Below are 26,515 nucleotides of genomic sequence, written 5' to 3' on the forward strand. Positions count from 1 at the left end.
GCGTGGATTTTAAAAATAACACGTAGTCAGTAGGTACATATTATGTCCATCCCTTTACGTCCGGACGGATTACATGCGGATCAAGAATAAAACCTATGAAAATAAACACGCGCATAATATTGACTTCGCGATTTCCTGATCGACCTAATAAACAGGGCCGGATAAGTGGTGGTCTGCAGTCGATCAAGTAACAAGAATGAGGCCGATCAAGTCCAGGGAGTGGTGTACGAAGTTTATTTTTACGGCATTGCGGCATACGTTGTCTTCATCTTTTAAACTACAAGAGTCCGGGTGCTGTTCCTCTTTTTTTTTTTGTGGTTTGCTTTGTTGGTTCTTGGTTAGTCTTCTTTTTGCTATACAGGAGAACTAAGGTGAGTTAAAATATAAATTTATAACAATTCTTGCCAATACGCTCCTTCTCACAGTGCTAAGTTACGGAATACCCGCAATAATAAAAATATACTTAGATGTTAATATTCAACTTTTTAAATAAGTATGTAGGAATTAACATTATTTAAAGAACTACAATTAGATTCACTTATAGATAGGCTCCTTACCGATTAGTACAACGTGCTGCGATTGATAAAAATTTAACAAAATTTAATAATTTTGTACTCGTATGAAATACATTTTAGACTGTCTTGAATTTTATGCTAATTATCGTACCTAACTAATGAGATGACTGAAGAGTTGATGACAAATAACAGTAAGCAAGTAAATGATAATTTAATAAATACTCTGTGCCCGACAGTAATATCATTAGTTGGAGATAGAACACGTTTCAAAGAAACTGCGGCTTAAATTCGGAGAACGTCTCTAACATGTTCTAAGAAAACTGTGTGTGTTTGTGTATTATAATACATATGTATATCGATCTCATAACTTATCATTTTTCTTCTTTGAAAATTCCTTTGACTTCATAGTTTATGCGTTTTAAAATATTTGTTTACTTACTTGATTTAGTTACACGATGTTGGAAACCTTCTGCTTGAGCATTTCTTGAAGCTTAAAAGCTCTATGAGTTTTTCGTTTACATTTGAAATCTACTCTTACTTATCTACTATCCACATTCGATTATTATTGTATTGTGGGTGTGGTCTAGTTCGATGAAAACTTTAATTTACGTTGATTATGGTCACTTGATCTTTTAGTCAATACGAATATTAATTATTGTATTCTGCCCTGTGCCAAGGTGGTTTTCGCCTATTTTACCAAGTCCAAAATGCTTCTACGCCATAACCAGAATATTATTCCGGCAGCAATGGTGTTATTAGAAGATAAGAAGAATGAAGATAAGAAGATATAAGTATTTATTCCTGACGAATTACAATTTTGTAGCAAAATATAGGGCATTTGGTCGGCAAGAATAAAGAAAACTTTTATTTAAGTTTTTTTATTCCGTCAAAAGTGACCTCACCTGGTGGTAAGTGATGATCCACTCTAATGGGGGCGGGCTAACTTGGCATTTTTATTTTAAACCCATACCTACCCTATCGGTCTACGCGGCATAGTACCAGAACGCTTTTTAGGGTTCCGTACCTTAAAAGGAAAAACGGAACCCTTATAGGATCACTTTGTTGTCTGTCTGTCTGTCTGTCAAGAAACCTACAGGGTACTTCCCGTTGACCTAGAATCATGAAATTTGGCAGGTAGGTAGATCTTATAGCTGACATTTGGGGAAAAATCTGAAAACCGTGAATTATTATCTACTATCCACATTCGATTATTATTGTATTGTGGGTGTGGTCTAGTTCGATGAAAACTTTAATTTACGTTGATTATGGTCACTTGATCTTTTAGTCAATACGAATATTAATTATTGTATTCTGCCCTGTGCCAAGGTGGTTTTCGCCTATTTTACTAAGTCCAAAATGCTTCTACGCCATAACCAGAATATTATTCCGGCAGCAATGGTGTTATTAGAAGATAAGAAGAATGAAGATAAGAAGATATAAGTATTTATTCCTGACGAATTACAATTTTGTAGCAAAATATAGGGCATCTGGTCGGCAAGAATAAAGAAAACTTTTATTTAAGTTTTTTTATTCCGTCAAAAGTGACCTCACCTGGTGGTAAGTGATGATCCACTCTAATGGGGGCGGGCTAACTTGGCATTTTTATTTTAAACCCATACCTACCCTATCGGTCTACGCGGCATAGTACCAGAACGCTTTTTAGGGTTCCGTACCTTAAAAGGAAAAACGGAACCCTTATAGGATCACTTTGTTGTCTGTCTGTCTGTCTGTCAAGAAACCTACAGGGTACTTCCCGTTGACCTAGAATCATGAAATTTGGCAGGTAGGTAGATCTTATAGCTGACATTTGGGGAAAAATCTGAAAACCGTGAATTTAGGTTTAGATCACACAAAAAAAATTAAATTGTGGTCATGAACTAATAATTAGTATTTTCAACTTTGGAAGTGAGTGACTATATCAAATGGGGTATCATATGAAAGGTCTTCACCTGTACATTCTAAAACAGATTTTTATTTATTTTTATGCATCATAGTTTTTGAATTATCGTGCAAAATGTCGAATAAATACGACTGTAGTAGGGTAGACCCTCATTGCGCGAGCCTGACTCGCACTTGGCCGGTTTTATTAAATTATATTTTAGTATATTTATTCAAAGTTACAATACAATTTTTTAACAAGAAATTGTTGACTCCAGCTGAAACTACATACCTACCTACGGCACATACATTAATCGCTTATTTTTCGTTTGTTATCATTCTGCTTTTTATTTACTGAGACGGTTTTCCTGTAAATATGAGAGTATGCAGGAACCCTACTTTATGAATACTGATGAATTATGACTCTGACACGCCATTGACGACAGTCTAGTCTAGTAGTAGTAGTCAGTAGGTTTACCTATTGGCTTTAAAAAAGAAACATAAACTGTGTAACTGTTATTCAATTAGTGAAAGTAGCGTTAGAAGTACTTAGGTAAGTATAAAAACCTAAGGCCTATGGAATGCTTAATGTTTATATTATAATAAATAGCAAATGCTCCGCTGAATTTCATATAAAATAGGAAGACCAGTTCCATAAACACCACTTCAAGTCCGTTACTTTTGTTTATCTACTCCTAATATCGGCTAAGGTATTTCGCTTTCACAAAGTTCAAATCCATACATGTAAACAGATTACACGTAAATACAGACTTTCGAACGACAATTTGTAGGACAACCATAGAACACCACAATATGGTTAGGCAAACGTGGCGAGATACCACGACTGACGATAACCACAAATTACTGCCCTGAGGTTGATTCGTATTTCGTATAAAGAGCCGCAAGTAAACTGATAAACCTGCTTTTGTCGTTGTGTTATAGCTCCTTTATCACTTTCTCTACTATACGCTGTCTAGAATTTCAATATCAATAGGTGCATAATAATAATAATAATAATAATTATTGTAAACATGGTTAACTTAAGATTAAAATGTGTGCGATGTTATGTGAATACCTAAATGTTGTAAAGAAAGATATGTTTGAAATGTAAACTAGCTTTTACTCTTGGCTTTCCGCCTGAAGTTTGATTTTCCCTGAATTACCTGAAATCCCTATCAATATAAAAAAGTCTAAAACTAATAATTAATCTAAGCTTGACGTTAGGTATACGTTTAGTTTAAACGTTGAACATTTCTAAGTTTATTTTTATTTTATTTCAATTTTAATCATCTTGATGTGTCAAAAAGTAAATACAAAAAAATTAAAAATAAATAAAAAACATACTTAATTTTGATTGAGGTATTTAAAAACCACTTTTCACAAAAACCTTGTCCTTTACGAACACATCAAAAAAATCGGCTAAATCGGTAAAATTGTTCTCAAGTGATGATCTTTCATACATGCGCATTCTCTGATAACACAGAATTTCAACGAATCAAAACTTAGAGTAGGTATAGATATATTATTTAGACTTCCAAAATGTAAGCGTCTACACTTAGGCGATAATAAGCCAATGCATGACCAGTAAGTAACTGAATGTTTCATCAATAAATTGTCGCAAACAAATTCGAGGTAAGTACATAATAAAATTAAATCCATGATATAACATTGAGCTAATAAAATACTGATGACCTGTCCGTAGCCTAGTTTCACCCTGGCTAACAGCCAGGGTTTGTTTAAAGTGACCTTATTGCGCCAAATATTACCTACAGCTACCCGCAAACGTTGTAAGCTTTTTAGGGTTCCGTATCCGAATGGCAAAAAGCGGAACCCTTATAGATTCGTCATGTCCGTCTGTCTGTCTATCTGTCTGTCTGTCTGTCTGTATGTCACAGCCTCTTTTTTCCGAAAGTATAAGAGCTATACTGTTGAAACTTGGTAAGTAGATGTATTCTGAGAACCGCATTAAGATTTTTACACAAAAATAGAAAAAAAAAACAATAAATTTTGGGGTTTCCGATACTTAGAACTAAACCTCAAAAATATTTTTTTTCATCAAACCCATACGTGTGGGGGTATCTATGGATAGGTCTTCAAAAATGATATTGAGGTTTCTAATATCATTTTTCTCTAAACTGAATAGTTTGCGCGAGAGACACTTCCAAAGTGGTAAAATGTGTGTCCCCCATTGTAACTTCTAAAATAAGATAGTGATAAAACTAAAAAAAATATATGATGTACATTACCATGCAAAGTTTCACCGAAAATTGCTTTGAACGAGATCTAGTAAGTAGTTTAAAATACGCTTGTACTACGGAAGTCAGAACCCTCAGTGCGCGAGTCTGATTCGCACTTGGCCGGTTTTTATTTATTAAACGCTTTATAGTGTGCGCGCACACTATAAAAAAGTACAAGAAATATAATATTGTAAAACAAGGGGCGACCATATCACTAAAGTGATATTTTCCAAGTAACCCTTATTGTAAGAACCTGTAGAATGGAGAGACGGGGAATCGCAATTATTCCTAGATATCACACACAATAACCTACACACCTACAAATAGATTTCAGTTAAAATGCGACAGTTTGGTCGCTGTATGGCTTTTGCAATTGGGTAAACTATAAAATAATGTTGTTTGTATTTATCACACAAGGACTAGATAAGGAATACTTTTCGGACTCGAGATAGTCGACTTCGACTTTCTTGATGAAACTTTTAATCGATGTAAAATGTGTCAGTAATGTCACTCTCACTGGTCATCGGAATCTAAGTACAAGAATTTTCTAAAGTACGGAGCTAAATCCAATACAGAATACATAACCCGTACTAGCCAAAGGTCGTCTATTCATTACTGACTTGGGTCAACATCAAAGGGTAAAAGCGGTGTGGTTGTGGCAAACAAAGTCTAATTTAAAATTACTATATTATACCTAATCCAAGAGAAAATTTACGCTCTCTTAGACTTTAGGGTCCTATAAGTCAGAATGATCGGTCGGCTATTTTGTTAGTAGACTTTCAAGGATCTAGGGATCAAAATATTCGCGAAACTTTAACAGTTTATCTAATGTCCCGGAGAAATAAAATACAAACTTGGATATTGCGCTATGCCTCTTTGCTCTCTCGGGCGCTATTGACCCACTTATTGGATTATGGTACAGCATTCTTCCGGTAAAATAGATTTCGACAAGGATATTTTGAATGAGTTCTATTATTATAGGGTAATATCAAATGACGCTCGGTGGAATTTCTGAAAATCCTTTTTCAGGGGGCTCTACTTTATAGAGAGAAGCTTACCTCATCAATTAGTTATTTCTCCTTTTATAAAATATACTACGAGTAGGTTGACTGTGCCTATTAGCTGTTCAGACAGAGATCTAGAGTAAAGTTACGCACCATATGTAGACAACAAAACTAACTGAATGAGACGCATAATCTGTCGGGCCTGTACTATTGGAATTCTGAAGTCGGACTTAGAAACTGTAAGAACATGTGCAAGGGACAGTACTAACAGAATACAAATTTATATTCACTTGATCACAATCACAACTGGAAGTGATCGTTATCGCTGTGATGGGGTGCAATGTAGCTGTAACATAACTAGTGTAACATACGATAAACTTACCTAATATTAAGCGAATATGAAATTGTGTTTTAAATGTATAATTATGTTGTTCTTTCAAAAGTAAAAAGTCTGATAGACTTAAAAAGTGCAAATTAAATAATTTCGAACTGTTGTGTTAAAATGGCCCGTATAAAATATCACGAAAGGGTTAAACGAAGCAATGTTTGTTTCAGGTGTCGGGCGCTATTGAGCTGTCGGACCCGGCCAATTCTGCGGAGATATTACAACGCCTGCAGAATTCGGTGAGTGAGCAATTCCCAATTTGGTTTTCTGGTCTGGCTAAAAGTTCCAACATCCTCCGTTCCATTTCTCTTCGACTCTGAAGTCGGAAATCCATTTATTTCGCGGATATCTAGCACACTTATATGAACCACCGAATTTGTGAGTAGTAGGAATTTTAATTTTTAACGGGAAAAACGTAGGTTGGTATTAAAACCAATATTGAAATACATGCGTTATCGATAATTTCATACGCTTTACAATTGAAATTAAAGTTTTACTCACCATCAAAGGATTTTATAAACCAATTTTCAAGAATTCGGTTCAATGAATCTTGAATAAGCAAGTTATCTGATAGGTACGAAGGGTTCGCGGTTGGAAATCGCTGGTTTCTTAAAACTACATCCATTATCATTATGACTGGAGCGTGCACAAGAAAGTGGAGCGTATGACGGGGTGTCAAAATGCGGTAGGTGTTCGCCAGCAAATCCAATTAAAATCAACATAACATTACTCCAATAATAAAATGCAATGGAGTAATGGATTTAATGAAATCCGAAAGCTTTATTCTACAGACAGATGGAAATGTTTATATGTTTTAACATTTAAAACAAACCAACCATTCGGCTTACTTTCTGCGTAATTCTGATATCAGCGCTCTGTTATCTATAATTTCACGCAGTCGCATACGAATCACAGTCCACAGCGTATTTTATGGTTATGTTTTAAATAAATACTGGGGCCGATTCTCTTGTACACAATCTCTAAACTAAACTAAATTAACAGGTCTAAATCTAGTGCTATCCTTTTCCGCAAGCAACATTATGAAAGGGTTAACAATAGATTTAGACGTATAATTTTAGTTTAGTTTAGAGATTGTGTACAAGAGAATTAGCCACACTGTCAAAAATATTTTAGGTAGCTGCTACCTGCCATATTGCGCCACTACCACTGCAGCCACTTCTTTAACATAATAAAGATTTGTGCACATTAAATTACGCGGAAACTGACAACGTCGCGTCGTCTATTGCATACTAGGTACATATAATACATACTTGTATATTATTGTGGTTCTACGAGATCTAATGACAATAGGTTCTAAGTTCCAAAGAGTTCTATCAAATATCGCTTAAGTTCCTATGAATAGCGATAAAATAGATATTACCTATAACACGTTAATATGCGATTTGGAGAGACCAATTATTACTGTGGTGTGCTCTAAGCTTTATTGAAAAACACTTTTATATTATTTTGTTTAGTCCAATGTTCACCATCAAAATTATGCAAAATTCATAGATTCTTGTTAGTTTTCTTTTGTTAGTGCCAGTGAACGAACGAAAGGGTATATAATGGGTTTGACTGGTTTTAATGGTCCCTTTGAAATTGTAATTTTTTATGTGAACTCTAGCGCGAAAGGTAATTTATTTAATGATAATATTATTTGCTCATACAAAAGTATCCGTTGCATATTTAAATATGTAAAAGGAATAAGTGACTAACTTACTTACTGACTGATCGACGCACACCTCAAACCTCAAACTACTGGACGGATCGAGCTGAAATATGGCATGCAGAGAGGTTTATATAAATAAGTGGTAGGGTTCCGCAGTTATGCTTTTAGAAAAACGTCTTACCGTAAATTGTAATCAAAATTGCGCAATTAGTGTGGCGCTACAATAATACTTAAAATTAGTTGTGTAGATTTATATTTTTGTGTTGCGTTGTTTTTTAATTTGTAACCATTCAGTTCAATAGGTCAATAGTGTGTTCCTAAGTGATATTTTATCTTTCTATATACTATGTAGGGTTCATTGGGTAGGTATTGTATAATACTCTAAGTAAGTAGGTACCTATTATAAAGTAAGTCTTTTGGCTAGGTATGCATAATATTATTAAGAATTCGCTTCGGTTAACTCTGTATATTAACAAGATAGCTGATAAGCTTTGGTTGCGGTTGGAAAACTGCCGGCTTCATAATAATGTTATGCCCTTTCGTTTTTAATTACAAGGAATGGAACATGCACAAGAAGTGGCGTTTACGCCGGGATTACAAAACGCGGTAGGTAGGTGCTTGCCAGAAAATCCAATTAATTTTAACATTATTCCTAAGATTAAACGAAATTGATTGTGGTTTCAACTTTCAATGTACTCGACGTATTTAATTTTGTCCGTTGAACTCGAAAACAGATGGAAATGTCTGTTTGTGGCAAGTGGTCGCAATTCGTATTCATATAATTTATTTTGTTAGTTGGTTCAGTGGTTGTCGGTCTGTCTGTTTGTAATCAATATATAATCCAAAGGTTTGATTGCATAGTCAAGAAGTTGCAAAATGTAAATAGATAATTTGAGACCATGGTAATTAACATTTAGATAATACTTATTTACTTTTTATTCATACTTATATACGTCTAACTTTGAAAAGTTAAAGGTTAGGATTGAACCCCCGGCCTCCCGAATAGAAGGCGAGATTCTTAATAATTATAAGATTATCACGGCTCTAAAGACATTAATATATAATATTAAAATTAGTAGTAAAAGTAAGTAAGAGTAAAAGTTACACCAACACAACGTAAAGTGGAATACATAGTTCCTCTCTCGTGCGAAGCCGGAGCGGGTCGTTAGTATGCTACGACCTAATAGAAGATTTTTGACGACCTCCTTGGCGCAGTGGTGAGAGCTGTGGTCTTATAAGTTAATTAAGTAAGAAGGTTTCGGGTTCAATTCCCAGCAGGGGCAATTTGGGAATTTATAATTTCTGGTGAGAGGCTTCTGCCGTGGCTAGTTACCACCCTACCAGCTAAGCCTCGCTGGCAAGCGAGTTATCGTATCGTATCGTATCGTATCGTTACGATGACGTGTAGAAACCGATAAGGGGTATGAGTTTAATAAAACTTCCATATGCCTTCCAAGTATCCTACTATCATCTCAGACTGCATCATCACTTACCACCACGTGAGATCACAGTCAAGGGCAAAAGACAAAGAGAAACGAAAATGAGAATTTAAGCTTATTTCACACTACGGGATATAAATACTATTATAATACGGTCAATATTGGTGTTCCTAACATTCGTACCAATTTTTACCTCAACAATTGGTACGTACGTTGGGAACACCCGTATTGACCGGCCTATAATATAATTTATATCCTGTAGTGTGAAATGAGCTTTAGAGGCGTTAATCACACTCCAAACATTAACGGTTTCACACTGACGTGGCACTGCATTCCAGACTCCACGCTTCCCTTCCTGTGGGATTGAACAAATAATAAATACTAACCAACTTATCTTTTTTCTTACCGAGAAATGCCAGCCTAAATAAGCTGTGTTTATTAGTACGACTGCATTGTCGGGCCAAGTCTTCACTGGCAAGTAAGTAAATTCCGCCATTCCTTGCAGAACTCAGCCGGTCGATTTCGTAAAACCTGCATCAATCATCATTAATTCATTACAGTCGCAATTGTTGAGATTGACTGAATGTATGGTATTCTTGTTGCAATACATTGTAGCCAATAGCACACTCATGTGCTAATAGTGAGCGAGCGTCAACCAATCAAAGGTGATTGCGATCGTGACATTGTAGCTGTCATTCTATCACAATCGCGCAGCAGTCAGCTTAGGTAAGGCGTTATAAAACAAGAGCTGAAAGTTTCTATGCGCATTGTCCCCAACATAATATGGAGGAAAGATCAGCGACTATGAAGTTTGGATCATGGTGGCTTTGGCAGATAACAAACCGTAACAAAGACGTATTAAATCTTTCGTCAAAGTATAATATCTAATTGCATATCTTATTATATAAATCACGTCATGCATTACCAGACATTAGTATCGTGGCAACCCCCTTAAACTTTAATATGTCTTGAACATATTTTTATTGGCCTGACCGTTTTGATCTCACCTTAGAGCAAGCGCTGGGATATGGAATCAAAAGACCAAGTCGATATTATCAGAATTAGGTAAGAGTTTGCCGTCACAAGGCCAGAGAAAACTGTGTTGTCCAAAGCATAGGTATTACTTGACCTTGGATTGACTAACCGAGTGAAAACAGAATACCTTCGGATAAATCTGAGTCAGAATGAGTTATAGAGTGATCAATTGCGGACGTAACTAATTTTTATTAACTTTCATAACTCTATGAAATGTAATAAAATGTAATAAAATGTAATATAGAGACAAGTTTCAGCCCACTGTGGCAATCTTTTTTTATTACTCGTTATAGGCGCACGCTTGACCACGATCACATCCTAAAGGGAAGGGATGATGTGGCCTAAGATTGGACGCGTTTGCCTATTCACTCTTCCTAATCAAATAGTAGGTATATTATTATAACTGCATTCTATGACACTAAACCCACTTTTTGTAGAAGATTCCATTGACGTAACAAAATTAAAACCGTGATTTCCTAGTGGTTAAGACGTATTCGCGAGATCGAGTTATGTGCGTTTTAAGAAACATGATGAGGAAACCTGTATGTCTCATAAGCTAGTCTTCATAATAATCGTCGTGTCCAGTGATGTCACAATGAGGAATACTTGAAAGGGCTTCAATTATTATTATCGATTCGATATTGATCAAGATGTATAAACACAATTGCCTCTTATCATTGAAACAATTTACTAACGTAGGTCTGAGCCCGAGACAACGCAATATATTATGCTTTATTGCTTACAATGAAATATTCGCAACCATCCAACAAATGTCACGGCCTGAACGCTTCATACCAAATGATACAGTGAAAGCATTTTGTTATAACACAAAACAATGCTGGGTGATTGATGACCATAAGATAAGCAATCTCTACGTTAGGCCAATTTTGTTAAACTCTATCAATAACACCTTTGATTTTATTTTCTTTAGTTTTAAATTCCTAGGATTGCGGTGCTGTCACATAGAGTTCCTTATGTGTCTCCTACATATAACTAGTACATATAATATCGTCGAATGACGACACTCCTACAGATACCGAGGAGTCTCTGGCTACAGAGTTTTCTTAACACTGTAACAATGAAGTCAACACAGCCAGCGACTGCTAGTGCGCCCTATTCTAGGACTTTATACCTAAATCTAAACTGTTAAAATAACTTATTATACCTATTACTAGCACTCCTGTACCAGAATATACTTTTAAGGAAATAAAACCTCCCAAACATAAGAAAGTAAACGGTATGAAAACTTTAATGCAAAACGAGCTATTTAATGGAGTTTTAAAAGTATCAGGGTTGTTAGAAAGAAAAAAAAAGTGTTTACGTATTTGGAGCCAACAAGATGCGTGGTGTATGATATCAAAATCATCTCTACTGAGCATTTGCTGTCTGTGGCGAGAATACAGCCACAGCGCTGGTCTTTCGTCGAGCTAGACATTTTGGCCAGTAAAAAAGATAGTATAGAGTAGCAGTTATTATTTTAGTTTATTTAAGTTATTTTATCCCTTTCCATAACTTTAACGGTAGCGTTTCTTGGTTGGTATAATTTATGTTTGCTATTTTGAATATACGGCAAAAGGTATTGTAACTCTGCAGCGCCTACATCTATTGTGCAAGCCTGTCTCGTGAGTTAGTGTGTGGTTGTTAATGACTATGCCCCGCTGTCTAGAAAATTGCCTAAAACGAGCCACGCAATTGGCTATATCGCCGTTTAGCCTTAAATGCGTCTCCATTTGTCAGAAAGCTGTTTACTGTAAGATAAAGTGTACACTTTCTCTTCCGCTAATACACGCGATATAACAAAATGATTGATTACAATAGCTCTACCGATTCTACATTTTAAAACATCAACCTTTTGCTATTAAGTAAAGTGCAAGTAAAGTAATGTAGAGCTTAAACAAGTTTTGACGTTACAAAATCTAACGAAGGGCTAGAAGTAAAACTTATATATTAGAATACGAGATGTCCGTATTTCAAAAATAATATTGTTGATATTATGCAAAGAATTCACGAACTAGCTAAGGTTCATCAATAGGCACCACTGCCAAGGTTTCTTTATCATTTGGAAAACTGTCAATTCCATCGATATAAATGACAAGATATGCCCAAGCGAACAAAAATTTTCACGGTTTTGGAACCAAATAAATCAGCGCCACCTCTTAGATACTAATGAACAACCCGTTTGAAATCCAGACGTCACTGAGGTTGCCTTGGTGCTAAATAAACATTTTAGGACCAATGAATCGGTGCCATTTAGCTTGTTCAATGGCCCTGTTCTTACGAAGTAATATATAAGTCAATGGTCAATTCTCGACTTATTCAAGCGTAGGTATATTGTAAAAAAATCACATCTTATTCATGTTTAGGTAGGTACATAGGTACCTTGAGGTATTTTAAACCACGTAATAGAAATAAAATGCATTCTACAGTTAAATGAAGAATAACATTTAATAAAATAAATCAAAGCAGTAAATGTTTACATAACCGGTTACCCGACTCGCATTATTGTTATAAACACATGTTCCTTGTAAATCCCTGTAATTGACATAAATGTCAAACGCAGACCTGTCGACTTATCCAATTTTAGAATATTGTTTATGGTAAAAACGGATGTTATGTTCCCAGCAATCCCAATCCCAAACGTGCAATACAACGCTGTAATTCACTCTCTCCGAAAGGAAACACAGCTTTATTTGACACAGTTCAGTAAGCTGTTCCATTAAAAAATATTAAGTAACAAATATTAATAATCTTAGTATACTTAAATGGTATGCAAGTAATTTGTAATACTTATTGGCTTGATGATTTTAATAACTCGTTTGACTACCTACTAGTGGATATTCGTTAGACGATGAAATGGTTTAAATTCAACATCGTTAGCCTTTAACTCGTGCAGTTTATTAGACAGAACGTCATTAAAAATTGCTACTGCTGAAGCTGTGAATTAGTGAATGTTCCCCTTGTGGGCCTTGTAGGCCTTGTAGTTCGAGCACAGATTTTTTAAATAAACGACAAAGTTATTTGACGTCGAAAGACTATAAATTAAACAAATTGTGCTAGATTCCGAAAGCCCCAATAACCGAGAAAATACATTAATTACTTATGTACTTATTTGTTTTAATGGGTAGATACTTTTCTTAAAGTGGAATAACAGCGAAATTGATCGTAATTCTCGTCTTCACATTTGATGGTCTTATGATTGTTTGTGTTCGTCGATATGTTGATAAAGTATACGGGAGTGCGTATGGGCTATGGGTAGGAACTGTTGGGACTCGGGTTGTGAAGGTGACAGCGGTCGCGCGGTCTACCGGCGCGGCGGGCATACCTGATACCACACCAGTACATTGCGAACATTCAAGCTCGGGCAGTGCGCGGCCGGCGCGCGACCTAACCGCACTCGACCGATCAACGGGCATGCGCTACTAACGACCTTCGCACCTCACGAGTGCGCAAATTAAATGGCGCGAAAAAATGTACATGCTCATTTAAATGATCTAACAGTTAAACTTAAGTTATATAACAAAAGTGAAGGACATAAATTAGTTTTAGCCGTAAATACTAAGTTTGAAAAATGTCGTTTCGTACAAAGTTCATTCGCCACTACTAATAATGACGCGGGTCTGAAGCGAGAGGTGATTTACGAAGCGGCGCAGGTTTAAGATGAAGTTGTTCAAGAGGAGACTGTCATTCAGCGGTGATAAACAGAGACGCGTTTCACGTTCAGACGATCCTTTCAAAGATGAGGTACTTATACAGCAATTATTATAAAATAAGGATTGGGGAAAGTACCAGTGAAAATACATAAGATTTTAATAAAAATATTTAGTTAAATGCTATGCGAAACTTATTCGATTCCAATATCTTATTCTTACATAAGTCCTTGGAGTTTTCGAATATATTACGAGTACCTCGTAAATGTAATCAACGAGTTTCCGTATAATGTTGGCATTTGATAAGCGTTTTTTTTTACCCGCGCGGCGCGGCGCAGTACCTCGGGCGCATGAGTAGATCTCGGCGCTCGGTGTGCGAAATAAATTGGAAGCCAAGGTTATCTTATCAATCGAAGGTTGGAAATATTGCCTTAATATCTAATAGGTATCTGATTTGTTACTATGTTTTGAACAATAAAATAGGTAAGTTTTAAAGCTTATCTGTGTCAAATGAAATAAAAAAGAAAATTTATAATTGTTGGGGTATTTTCATTTTTCAGTGCATACCTATGCAATAACTTATAGGTAACTACCTAGTTAGGTTACTATTATGTATGCATGTATTTATATACTTTATTGCACCACAAAACACAAATGACAGGTATTATATTATAATAATTAAGTTAAAATGAAGCTGATGATATAACTAATATGAGGTGTGAAAATAAAGGGATCCATGGCGATCCTACTAATGCAACGGCAACTGAAACGAACTCTAGCTCTGTTGGGTGAATTCCACGATGTTATCACACTAATATTATAAAGGTGAAAGTTTGTATGTGTGTGTCTGTGTGTATGTTTGTTACTCTCACGCAAAAAGTACTGGATGGATGGGGCTGAAATTTGAAAGGCAGATAGCTATTATGACGTAGACACCCGCTAAGAATTTTTAAAAGTCAATAGGGAGTTGAAATTTGTGTCGTCCACGCGGATGAACTCGCGGGCACAAGCTAGTAAGTATGTATTACATATCATAACTGTCGGGGTTGTATCATTTTAATCTGCTACAAATAAACCTTCTTTTATCTATATATATATAAAAGGAAAAGGTGACTGACTGACTGACTGACTGATTGACTGACTGACTGACTGATCTATCAACGCACAGCTCAAACTACTGGACGGATCGCGCTGAAATTCGGCATGCAGATAGCTATTATGACGTAGGCGTCCGCTAAGAAAGGATTTTTCAAAATTCAACCCCTAAAGGGGTAAAATAGGGGTTTGAAGTTTGTATGAAAGTCTGTCAGTTTTTAAGTGTCTATAAAGAAGTTTTGTAGTTAATATTTTTGCAATTAGCAGTATGACATATTTTTAAGCTCATTTATGTTAAAATCTCATAGTTAAAGATCAACCCTGGTGTAAAATAGGGGTTTAAAATTTATGAAGTCCACGCGGACGAAGTCGCGGGCATAAGCTAGTTGCACTTAATTTGACTATTTCAAAGCAATTGTCATAATAGTTCTTGATTTGTCGTGCAACATGTCGAAAAAAATACCCGAGTATGGAACCCTCGGTGCGCGAGTCTGACTCGCACTTAGTAAAGGCAATGTCGCTAACGTATAAAACTAGTGGTAAGTAAGTAAGTTACAATTATGGAAGTTACATACCGAAACATCAGTTAAACTTGTGACTCAACATGGAAAATTAGGTTTAATGGATCTTAAATTAGATAAGATTGATCACCGACATCCGTTGGAAAGCGTCTCCCTTTTAAGTACAAACCCACGCAATATTAGAGTAGTTACCTACTTTAATTACACTGTTATACAACACTAGAAAGTGTCATTGCAACCATTTTTGTCTTACTTTCCTTGAGGTCAAAACTCGAACGCAACAAGTTATAACTTTCCTGGCCTAAGCCCCTTTCAATAGATTACTTTATTGTGTCAATGTATTGAATTGAAGCCTTAGGAATGTATGGGAACAAGATTATCTACGCTTTTTACCTGTATTAATTCCTTATATCGAATTGTATTTCATTCAAATGCTGATTTAGCCGATTCTAAGTATACCTACTTATTTTTTACCTTATACCTAACTATCTTTATAAATGACTTCAAAAAGGACAAGGTTCTCAATTCGATGCTATAATTTTGCGTTGTTACTCCATAGTTTTGTTAATTTGTTAAAAATTCAATAATTCGTTTGCGACCTAATGCAAAATAATTCATGTATTCATTCATTGAGCAGTATAGTAAACAGTAAATGAAAGCTCGAAAAAAGCATTTGAAAAAAGATGGGGGAGCTGCCTTCCGAGCATTTGCTAATTTCTCACTGACAGTGCAATAGTGTAGCTTCTTGCTGCTAATTGATATAAGGGCTGAAGATATAGTACTTAGTACTTACACTAGCTTGTAGCACGATAGATAAGAATAACAAGAATTACATTTTATTAATTCAACAGGCTTTTTGTTGATTTTAGCGAATGGATGAGTAAAATGGTATTTGTTCTGTGAACGCTTGTATAATAATTATATCGAAATAGTGAATTATTTAATTTTTATAGTAGGTACCAGTATGTATGAACAATGATTATGAGACCGCTACGATTTTGCAAGATTGAAAATGGATGAGAACAATAAACCAGGCCTCACCTCTCTCTACGTTAAAAAATACAATTTATACAATTTAATACAAAACTTTCTTGCATTGAACCATTCGATGTTTGTAAAATTAAGGCAAAATAGAAACAGAGCGAGAATAAGGAATATAGTAAACTAAACTCTGAACTCGTAGGTATAGTTTGGGACAGTTCGAGATGGCCATCGGGGTACGAGGTGGGGGAACACTCTGCACACCCGCACCCCGCACGTCACCCGCGCTCGCTCTCACCGTTAGCGCGGGGACGTAGGTTACGTTAGGTTCCTTCGCCGATTGCTATCTCGACCTGTCGCGTTTGCGTACTATATGTATGTGTAGCTGTGCCACTTGTCATGCTCCTAATTAACGTTCTAACTGTCCTTGATCTATTTTTTCAATTATGAATGTTTTGATAGAAACCTAGCAGAAAATATTATCATCCTTTTCAGTAATTTATAGAATGATAAAATTGATTATTTTGGTCATAGACGAGGCATGCTTTATCTAAGGGATTAGTCTAAAGAGATTAGGTAGGACTATAGAATAGATGCGAGTACAGTTTGCATAACCTAAAACCGACAAGACAAATAGCTGAAACATAAGTAACTAGATAATGCACGCAACTTCACCCGCGTAAGTTTCGGTTTGTTACTCTTAAAAACTCTGATTTCTAGGATATAAACTAGGTACCCTATATCCGTCTCCGGGATGCAAGCTATCTATATTATGTACTAAATATATGATATCCGGGACTTCTTGGGTGTGGTTTTTAAAAATCCTGTGGGAACTCTTTTATTTTTCGAAACAAAAAGTAGCCTATGTCCATTGTCCATCCCCGGAGGCCGAAATGCAAGCTTATCTCTATACAAAATTTCGCATTTATAATATTAGTAGGTATGGATATGCATTACCTGCAGGAATTAGGTAGCAACAATGTAAAGTTACGGATCTGTTTAACGCCGAATGCAGATAATTTTTAGGACCTTTTGTAAGAATACTTGTGATTTGTGAATGTCACGCACGACGGCTGATTACAGTCTAGTTCGCCTAATAACTGTAAGCTCATGAGAGCTTGAATGCTAAAAATTAAGTACTTACCTACCTATTACTTAGCAGTTATCGTTTTGTAATTACGATTAGACACTCTCAGAAACTGTGAACTAAGTAAGAGCATTATTTTCATCAGCAGAATAAAAAATGGCCCTCCCGTTTAACCGATTTTGAGGATTGGTGATGGGCAAAATATACTCTTTATCACGGAAAATCAAAGAGTTCTCACGCTATTTTTGAAAACCTTAATCCACTGCGAAACTGCTGGCATCATCAATCTGTAAGTAATGAAGTTAATAATAATTTGACTCATCTTGCTAGTGACTTGCTATCCGACTGATCCATCTGTAACAATATAATAGGATGTACCTACCTATTATTATTTTGCAAACAATTAATATGCGAGAATTCGAAATAGTAGGCGGCTTTGCGATGTTGAACATCATTCGTCAAATGCATGTCCTGAAACGAAAACAGGCGACAAAAATAGAACGTAATAGGCGGGAAATAAAAACACGGGGTCCGTTAGGTCGTTAGCTATCTGTAGAAGCAATCGCTCCGCTTATACGTGGTTCAATTATTGTCCTTGGCCTCTGTTTGCGCAACGTGCACATTCTTGTGTACATTGCTTCAAATGATATACGCGATAACGTTTATCAGTAGGTACAGCAAAATATGTAGGTATATCAAAGAATCGTTTTATTATAAGCGCCTCTATGATGATAACATGGAAACACTATTAATTTAAGTATCAAAGTATTGAGCATGTTTATCTAAGTACATATTTTTGAAGAAGCCAGGTTTCAATTAACAAGTATTTAAAAAAAACCATGAACACTAAAGTCTTATTATAAAACACACCCATCTAATTGTCAAAATTTAAATTGGTACCAACAACTTTCAGATTTTTAATTTTCCAATTACGGACTGTCCATAATTTCAAATCTATTCATAATCAATGAGAGCCAGGTAATTAGAGCGAATTTACATAAATTTACTTGTGGCAAAGTACTTACGCTTAAGTAGCCAAGTTATTAGTATTCGTGCTCTCTCCAAGACTAACGATTTCTCTGAGAAGAAAAGCAAGTAAACAAACACCTGCATTCCGATTTCCGATATTACTTACTCAAATATTAAATACTAATAAGTGACTCTATTGGTTAGCTTTACCTAAATAAAAGTCACTTACACGTGCTCGTTTACTACTTCAATTTCGGATATTACACAGTAAAGTCAAATTTACGAGACAGCTTGACTACTTTGTATAAATTTAATATACGTAATATTAATAAAAATAAGTGGAATGTACCTATGAGTAAAATAAATTTCAGGTAAACGGTAGTTTTAATACACGCTGCTGTAATTAATAAGTTTCAAAGTCATTTTGTGTTTTATTTAAACGATTTATGAAAGCTAGTAAGCAAACAGTAGTTTTGTTGTTTCAAAGTTGAACTTTCCACACAAATTCTGAAGTCATTATTCACAATTTTGAAAAACAAACAACGCAAAAGGTGTCAAATGTCAGCTATGTAGTAAGTATAACTAGCACACTAGAGTGTTTGGTTTTATTAGTTCTCGCCCATACATGTTGAAAGTAGTAACGAAATGTGAAGTGCAGCCACCCACGCACATTCTGATTACTTACACAGAATTCGATGCATTGAACACGTGGGATGTTTATTATCTTATCGGCCCAATACTAGGTACTAGTCTATCCGCTGTGCTATTTCCATTATGTAGAGCGAACTTAAAAACAAACTCTATTAACACCTTTAAAACTTTGTAGGCAGGTAACTACGACTTTTTCATAACAACTGTATCTGGTTTTCATTTCTCGGTTTATATAATAAACAAGCCAGGTCTGAAATGGTTTATATCAAAAAAGTATTTCCTAATAAAATGATGTCGAAATGATTTGGAAGAGCGTGTTTTTAAAAGCACATTTTATATACAAAACCAAAATAGATCATCTGCAATATTAATTTATCTACCTAAAGGTACACATGAATAATTAGGGTTCCGATTCTCAAATGGAAATAAGCAACCCTTACAGGATCACTTCCTTTTTCTCTCTGTCTATCTGTCGTGTCTGTCAAGAAACCTACAGGTTACTTCCCGTTGACCTAGAATCATGAAATTTGGCAGGCAGGTAGGTCTTTTAGCACACGCAAGGGGAAAAATCCGAAATCCGTGTGGTTACATCACCAAAAAAATTAAAATGTGGTCATGAATAAATAATTAGTACAATTTTCGACTTTCAAAGTAAGGATTACTATTATACCAAGTGGGGTCTTATATGAAAGGGCTTTACCTGCACATTCTAAAACAGATTTTTATGCATTTTTGATTAATCATGCAAAATGTCGAAAAAATACGACTGTAGTACGGAACCTTCGGTACGCGAATCTGACTCACACTTGGCCTGGTTTTTTCCTTACTATGTGGCAGTACATACTTTTATCCAATTTGAGGTTTGATCGGTCGCAGTACGAGGTAAATATCTCTTATAAGTTCTACTCTTAAGTTAAAATAAGACTTGGATCTCGACCGAAAGAAACTCGTCCGAATGACTATGCAATTTTTTCAATTTTTGGATAACGTAATTTGGTTTTTTTACGAAGTCTCGTTATAGGTAGCTATTATTATTATCTCGATATATCTACTCTCACGCCCGTGTACAAAATAGATACATATAAAAGCCAAAAGAGTTATAATATACTTACATACACAAAAATAAATAAACCTACATAAACATTACATACATACATATTTGTACCGGGCGGAGGATTACACCCCGGCAGGGGAGACCAAACGGCCGAGGGTCAGGGCGACAGGTGAAGAAATCGGCGGACTATCCTAGCCGAGTCCAGCAAGACCGCTTTTTGCATCTTGGCTGCGAGCGAACTGCCACGGAACCCCAGTCGCCTCAGATGGTGAGCGAGGCTGACTGGGATCAACCCATTCGCAGATATGACGATTGGGATGATTTCAGTGGACTCCACATGCCACATGTCGGAAACCTAGTGAGCCAGATCGAGATTCTTGCGCTTTTTCTCCGTCTCAGCTCTCACGAGGTTCTCTTCATACGGAATGGTGATGTCCACCAAAAACACCCTCGACTGTGCCCGGTCCACCACCACGATGTCAGGCTTATTCGCTAGAATAGTCCTGTCCGTGGTGATGGACCGGTCCCAATAGAGCCGGACTCCGTCGCGCTCGAGTACCGGCACCGGTGTGTACTTGTAATACGGCAGCCTCTCATCCAGGAGACCGTACTTCAGAGCAAGCTCTTGGTGAAGGATTTTGGCTGCTTGGTTGTGTCTGTGCAGATACTCAGTGTTGGCAAGCGCTGAGCATCCCGAAAGCACATGTCTGAGTGACTCGCCGGGATGGCGACAAGCTCGACAGATGTCGTGAGTGCCATCCTTCAGAATGTACTTTCGGTAGTTCCGCGTCTTGACCACCTGATCTTGTATCGCACAGACAAAACCCTCGGTTTCCCCGAAGAGGTCACCAAAGCGCAGCCACTGCACGGACGCTTTTTTATCTACGTGTGGCTCATTAAGAGCTTTAAAAAAGCGTCCGTGCAGCTCCTTCTCCCTCCATACGGCCTCCCGGTCAGAGGTGCTAAGTACCACCGGTTTCTGCCACTCGGTTTGGGCTAAGGATAGTGGGGTGAGTCCTTTATCACATTCTATGACCTCTCTATGCATGGGGGACCCCCTCATCGTCTCAAAGTAGGTTCTGAGGTTGGCTATCTCCCGGTTATGCATGGTCTTGACGCTCAATACGCCTCGACCACCACACTTCCGGGGGATATACAACCTCATCACAGACGATTTTGGGTGGTGCATGCGATAAAGAGTCATAGTTGTGCGGACTTTTCTGTCCAGGGCGTCAAGTTCGGTCTGAGTACATCTGAGCACGCCAAAGGTGTACATGAGAACGGGCATGACCCAGCCGTTATAAGCTCGGACTTTATTGGCGCCTGACAAATAACTTTTACAGATTTTTGTCAGACGGCCAAAAAGGCTTCGCAAACAGACTGTTTCACGTCCGTCTCTTTTACCCCTAGCGACTGTGACATGCCCAGATACCGGTATGACTCGGCTTCAGAGAGGGTTCTGATGGTGGACGGCTCGAGACTCATCTCAGCCGAATGAGTTACCTGTCCCCTTTCCACATGCATGACCGCACACTTGTCCAGCCCAAGCTCCATCCTGATGGAATTGCTGAAGTCAGTGGTGACATTCAGCAGCTCCTGCAGGCGGGTGGCATTGGGTGCCAGCAGTTTGAGGTCATCCATGTAGAGAAGGTGAGGCACTTTTGTCCCTCCTCTCCGCAACTGAAAGCCTGTCCCCGAACCCTCCAGAAGAGTGCTGAGTGGGTTCAGAGACAGACAAAACCAAAGCGGGCTCAGACAATCACCCTGGAAGATACCCCTTCCTATCCGTATCCGGTCATCGGCAGCCGCCAACCGCTCGCCATGGAGACACAGAATCGTACTCCATTGCCCCATGCATTCTCCGATGCATATTATTATTATTATTATTATTACGATGATTATTATTATTATTATTATTCGTAGTAAGTAACAATCTAGGCCACTGAGTTCATAACAAAATACAGCTCCACGGGAGTTTCCCCAAAGCAGCATGCTTAATTTCCCAGAGCAACTAGTTAAAATGACTTATAGGTCAGGAATTCGATAAAACTTTTTTTTAATATTCAAGACGAAAGATTTAGACTTGAAGATAATGCGAAAATCAGGATATTTTTACATACTTAGGTAGGTATAAGTAGGAAGTGAATAAGTACTACTTATAATGCTATGAATTATGTATTGATTAGATTTACTAGTAGTTCTGTTCATTCAAAATTTATTGCTTCTAAATGCAATTACGATTACGAATGAGTTTCCTCTGTGCAATGTAGTGGCCGGGCTAAGGGCCATGTACGATCATTAGTCAATTTCACTGGCCCCCTATCTCGGTGGTATCTTGATAATATATTCGCTACCACAGTATTTATGCTAAACTTTACTATATATATACTATAATATAAAATAGAAACTGTATGCGTAAGTACACGATAAGATAAATATGATTGTGATTAGCTTAGACAACATCGCGCAAAATGGCAGGCAAAATTATTAATATTTTATTCATACCCACTTTTTTAGGATTCCGTGCCCGAGAGGTGTCAGCGAGACCCTATTACTAAGCCTTCGCAGTCCGTTGGTCTTTCCATACATCGACTGTCTTCTGTCAGCGGGCTCAATCTCGTGAACCGTAGGTACCTAATAGGCAGAGAGTTGAAATTTTCACTGAGTTTGTATTTCTACTGCTACTATGACAACAAAAATATAATATGTACCTACCTTAATAATTCCATGCAAAATATTCTAAAGCTACATGAATATTCTGTCAAAGATTTCTCACATGCCATGCGATAAAGATTTTAAATATAATAGGTACCTACTATAACTGCGGATTCAGTACAGAAAAATAACGTATCGTACAGGAATAAAACTTGAATCAGCTTACTCTCAGCTACTACTCTTAGCTCTATTGTGCGCACTCGAGTCTCGAACCGACACTACATATATAATCTTTACACATTCATTGTTAGTTTGAGGCTATGTTGTTATGATAAAAGACACACTATACATTTAGGTTACCTGGCCATAACGTGCCAAGCGCCTTTTAAGATTATGCATTGACATCCTTTAAGGTATGAGCACTAGGTAAGCATGGTACGTAATACAAAGAAGTTCAGCTTAGAAGAATCGGACGTGACGAGGAAATCAAAGCCGCCATGTTGTCAATGATCGATTAAATTACGCTCAGCAGATGTTTTATCTTGTTGTACTGGATCATGGATGCTATCTCCTGTGCAAACCATATGGTGCAAGCAAACTATACTATACTAGCTTATGCTCGCGAATTCGTCCGCGTGGACTACACAAATTTCAAACCCCTATTTCACCCCCTTAGGGGTTGAATTTGTTAAAATCCCCTCTTAGCGGATGCTTATTACGTCATAATAGCTATCTGCATGCCAAATTTCAGCCCGATTCGTCCAGTAGTTTGAGCTGTGCGTTGATAGATCAGTCAGTCAGTCACCTTTTCCTTTTATATGTATTTAGATTTTAGCTAAGTGCATTTGTGTCAGTGTTTGTAGCGCCGACTAGGAAAAAAAGGAACGAAATTTCGCGTACCTTATCTTTAGAGTTGAATGGTGTTCATTATCATTTTGACACGGATCTAAAAGCTTTTGTTAGCCGTGAACTGTTCAGAATAGCCCACGGCTACGTCCAGTAGCCAATATTGTCTAAACCTTACTATTTTTGTTCTAATTAAATTCGCAATAGCTACACATTGTCGCTAACAGCTACTATAAGGGACTATCTATTTAGATAATACTAGCTTATGCCCGCGACTTCGGCTTCGTATTCGGCCAACAATTCAAAGTCAGTACTTAGTAGGTACTTTTTCAAATATTGTTCCTATAAAGAAGACTCTGCTTACTGTAAGTACCTATATACTTACATATATGTCATTATTGTTAACAATTCAGCATAGTAGGTTATCTGAAGTAAATTTTTTTTTTACCACATATATGTGTTAACTTTTTCTATTAATTTGGTAATACCATTTACAGATTATCGCCTGAACTTTTTAGATTATCGCTTGAACTTTTTACTAATTAGTTTACTTATCATTATCACAGAGCTGGGAATTTCATTTTTATACTACCTATTCGTTTTTGTTTTAAGGAAAATGTATATACCTATTTAGCAAAGCTAACCTGTTGTGACCATTCATATAATACCTATCGCGTACTAGGTAGGTACTAACTGCTAATTAGGAGCATGTAGCTCGTCATACCTGTGTTCCAGGACAACGCATACGGCATAGCTTTGCATTTATAATCAAGCGCAAACAATGACAATATCAAGCGTAATCAATACAATTATAATCCAAACGTAGCCTTATTTAAGATTTTCTTTTGGTTCAGGACAAAGCAAGATTCTCCGACACGAGTTGGCAAATTCATCGAACCTGGGCCCGCAACGGAGACCCGCTGCACATCTCACCGTCACCCACTAGAGCGGAGACCACGCTACCCGCTCCCGCTGACACTGCGGCCTCGCCCCTTCGCAACGACCAGAATGGCATCTATGACACCATCACGGTAAGTGAAGTCATCATGCAATACATACTAGGTACATAATGCATAATCAATAGATAAAGCCATAAGATTCATTATCATCATGATCAACCTATCACCGGCTCATTACAGAGTTCGGGTCTCCTCTCATAATGGGAAGGGTTTTTGGTCATAATCTACCACGCTGGCCATGTGCGGATTGGTAGACTTCACACACCTTTGAGAACATTATGGAGAACTCTCAGGAATGCAGGTTACCTCACGATGTTTTCCTTCACCGTTAAAGCAAGTGATATTTAATTATTATTAACCAGCCAAGTGCGAGTCAGGCTCGCGCAATGTGGGTTCCGTACTACAGTCGTATTTTTTCGACATTTTGCACGATAATTCAAAAACTATGATGCATAAAAATAAATAAAAATCTGTTTTAGAATGAACACTTGATATAGTCACTCACTTCGAAAGTTGAAAATACTAATTATTAGTTCATGACCACAATTTAATTTTTTTTGTGTGATTTAGATCACACAAAAACCGTGTATTTAGGGTTAGCCCTAAATACACGGTTTTCAGATTTTTCCCCAAATGTCAGCTATAAAATCTACCTACCTGCCAAATTTCTTGATTCTAGGTCAACGGGAAGTACCCTGTAGGTTTCTTGACAGACAGACGGACAGACAGACAACAAAGTGATCCTATAAGGGTTCCGTTTTTCCTTTTGAGGTACGGAACCCTAAAAACGCACATAGCTCCGAAAAGTTAGAGGTGCGTGCCCGGGATCGAACCCCCGACCTCCGATCAGAAGGCGGACGTCCTACCGACTAGGCTATCACAGCTTTATATTCTATGGCATTATTCTATGGTACACTACACGGACCTGTTCCGGTTTCCGACTCATAACCGAACGGTTAGGAAGGTTCAAAGTTCAAACTCTACCCTTGCACTATTGTAGTACCTAACCTAGACCTCCTAGTTGGAGGAGAAAGGGGAACATTAGTTATGATTAAATATGCCTAATTCATAAGAACTAATTTTATAAATGTAACAGTGGGTCTGTCTGTCTATTTGCTAGCTTTTCACGGGCCATCGGTTTACCGATTTTGACGAAATTTAGTACAGAGGTAGCTTTCAACCTGAGCATGAACCACCAGATTGTTCGGACCGTAAAAAGGCTTGTGGGTAAGTATCTACTGCAAAAATGTAAGTGTGATGAAAATATTAATCGAGATGACCGAGTCATAAAAGTTATCGGACCGTGCATCACTCTTTATGAAGTCATCAGAACATTGACGTCGATTCAAAAAATACTGGTCAAGAGCGAGTCGGACTAACGAAGGGTTCCGCACGATCGTCGTACAAGATATATTTACTTTACGTACCTAACACTTTTAAAATATTTGAGTAATAATATAATAAATGACTAATAAAATAACTTTTTTATATACTATGCCTGCAACTTTGTCCGCGTGGATTTAGGTCTCTAAAAATCCCGTGGAAACTCTTTGATTTTCCGGGATAAATGTAACCTCTAAAAAGTAGTTGTAGATAATTAAAAATTGTATTACTTTCTAATTGGATATTATCGACATTTTTCGATGGAAAATGGCCTATTTTTTAGAATTTTCTTCATAAAACATCGAAAATTTTGCTTTGAAAAAATTTGAAAAATATTTTCGCCGCGATAGTTATAATTTAAAAACGAAAAAGACAGCTTTTTGCATTTTTCTCGATAATGTCCAATAAGAAAGTTTACGATTTTATTTACCTTTAAATTTTTTCGATAGGGTGCATAATTTAGCCGCAAATCGCAAAAAAAAGAACATCCACCCTTAAACACGCC

The 26,515-nt window shown here is 37.0% G+C and overlaps 1 protein-coding gene across 3 annotated transcripts in view; it reads left to right on the forward strand.

The window, feature by feature from the left end:
• by (focal adhesion protein tensin) overlaps positions 1-26,515 on the forward strand; it is a 168,902-nt gene that overhangs the window by 81,484 nt on the left and 60,903 nt on the right. For all 3 annotated transcript variants that reach the window (XM_069501307.1, XM_069501311.1, XM_034973427.2), the window contains exons 4-5: positions 6,190-6,258; positions 24,523-24,699. In XM_069501307.1, the coding sequence (XP_069357408.1) occupies positions 6,190-6,258; positions 24,523-24,699 (246 nt within the window). The remainder of the gene's footprint in view (positions 1-6,189; positions 6,259-24,522; positions 24,700-26,515) is intronic.

The sequence above is a fragment of the Maniola hyperantus genome, chromosome 1, assembly GCF_902806685.2.
Source record: "Maniola hyperantus chromosome 1, iAphHyp1.2, whole genome shotgun sequence".
Taxonomy (NCBI): Eukaryota; Metazoa; Arthropoda; class Insecta; order Lepidoptera; family Nymphalidae; genus Maniola; species Maniola hyperantus.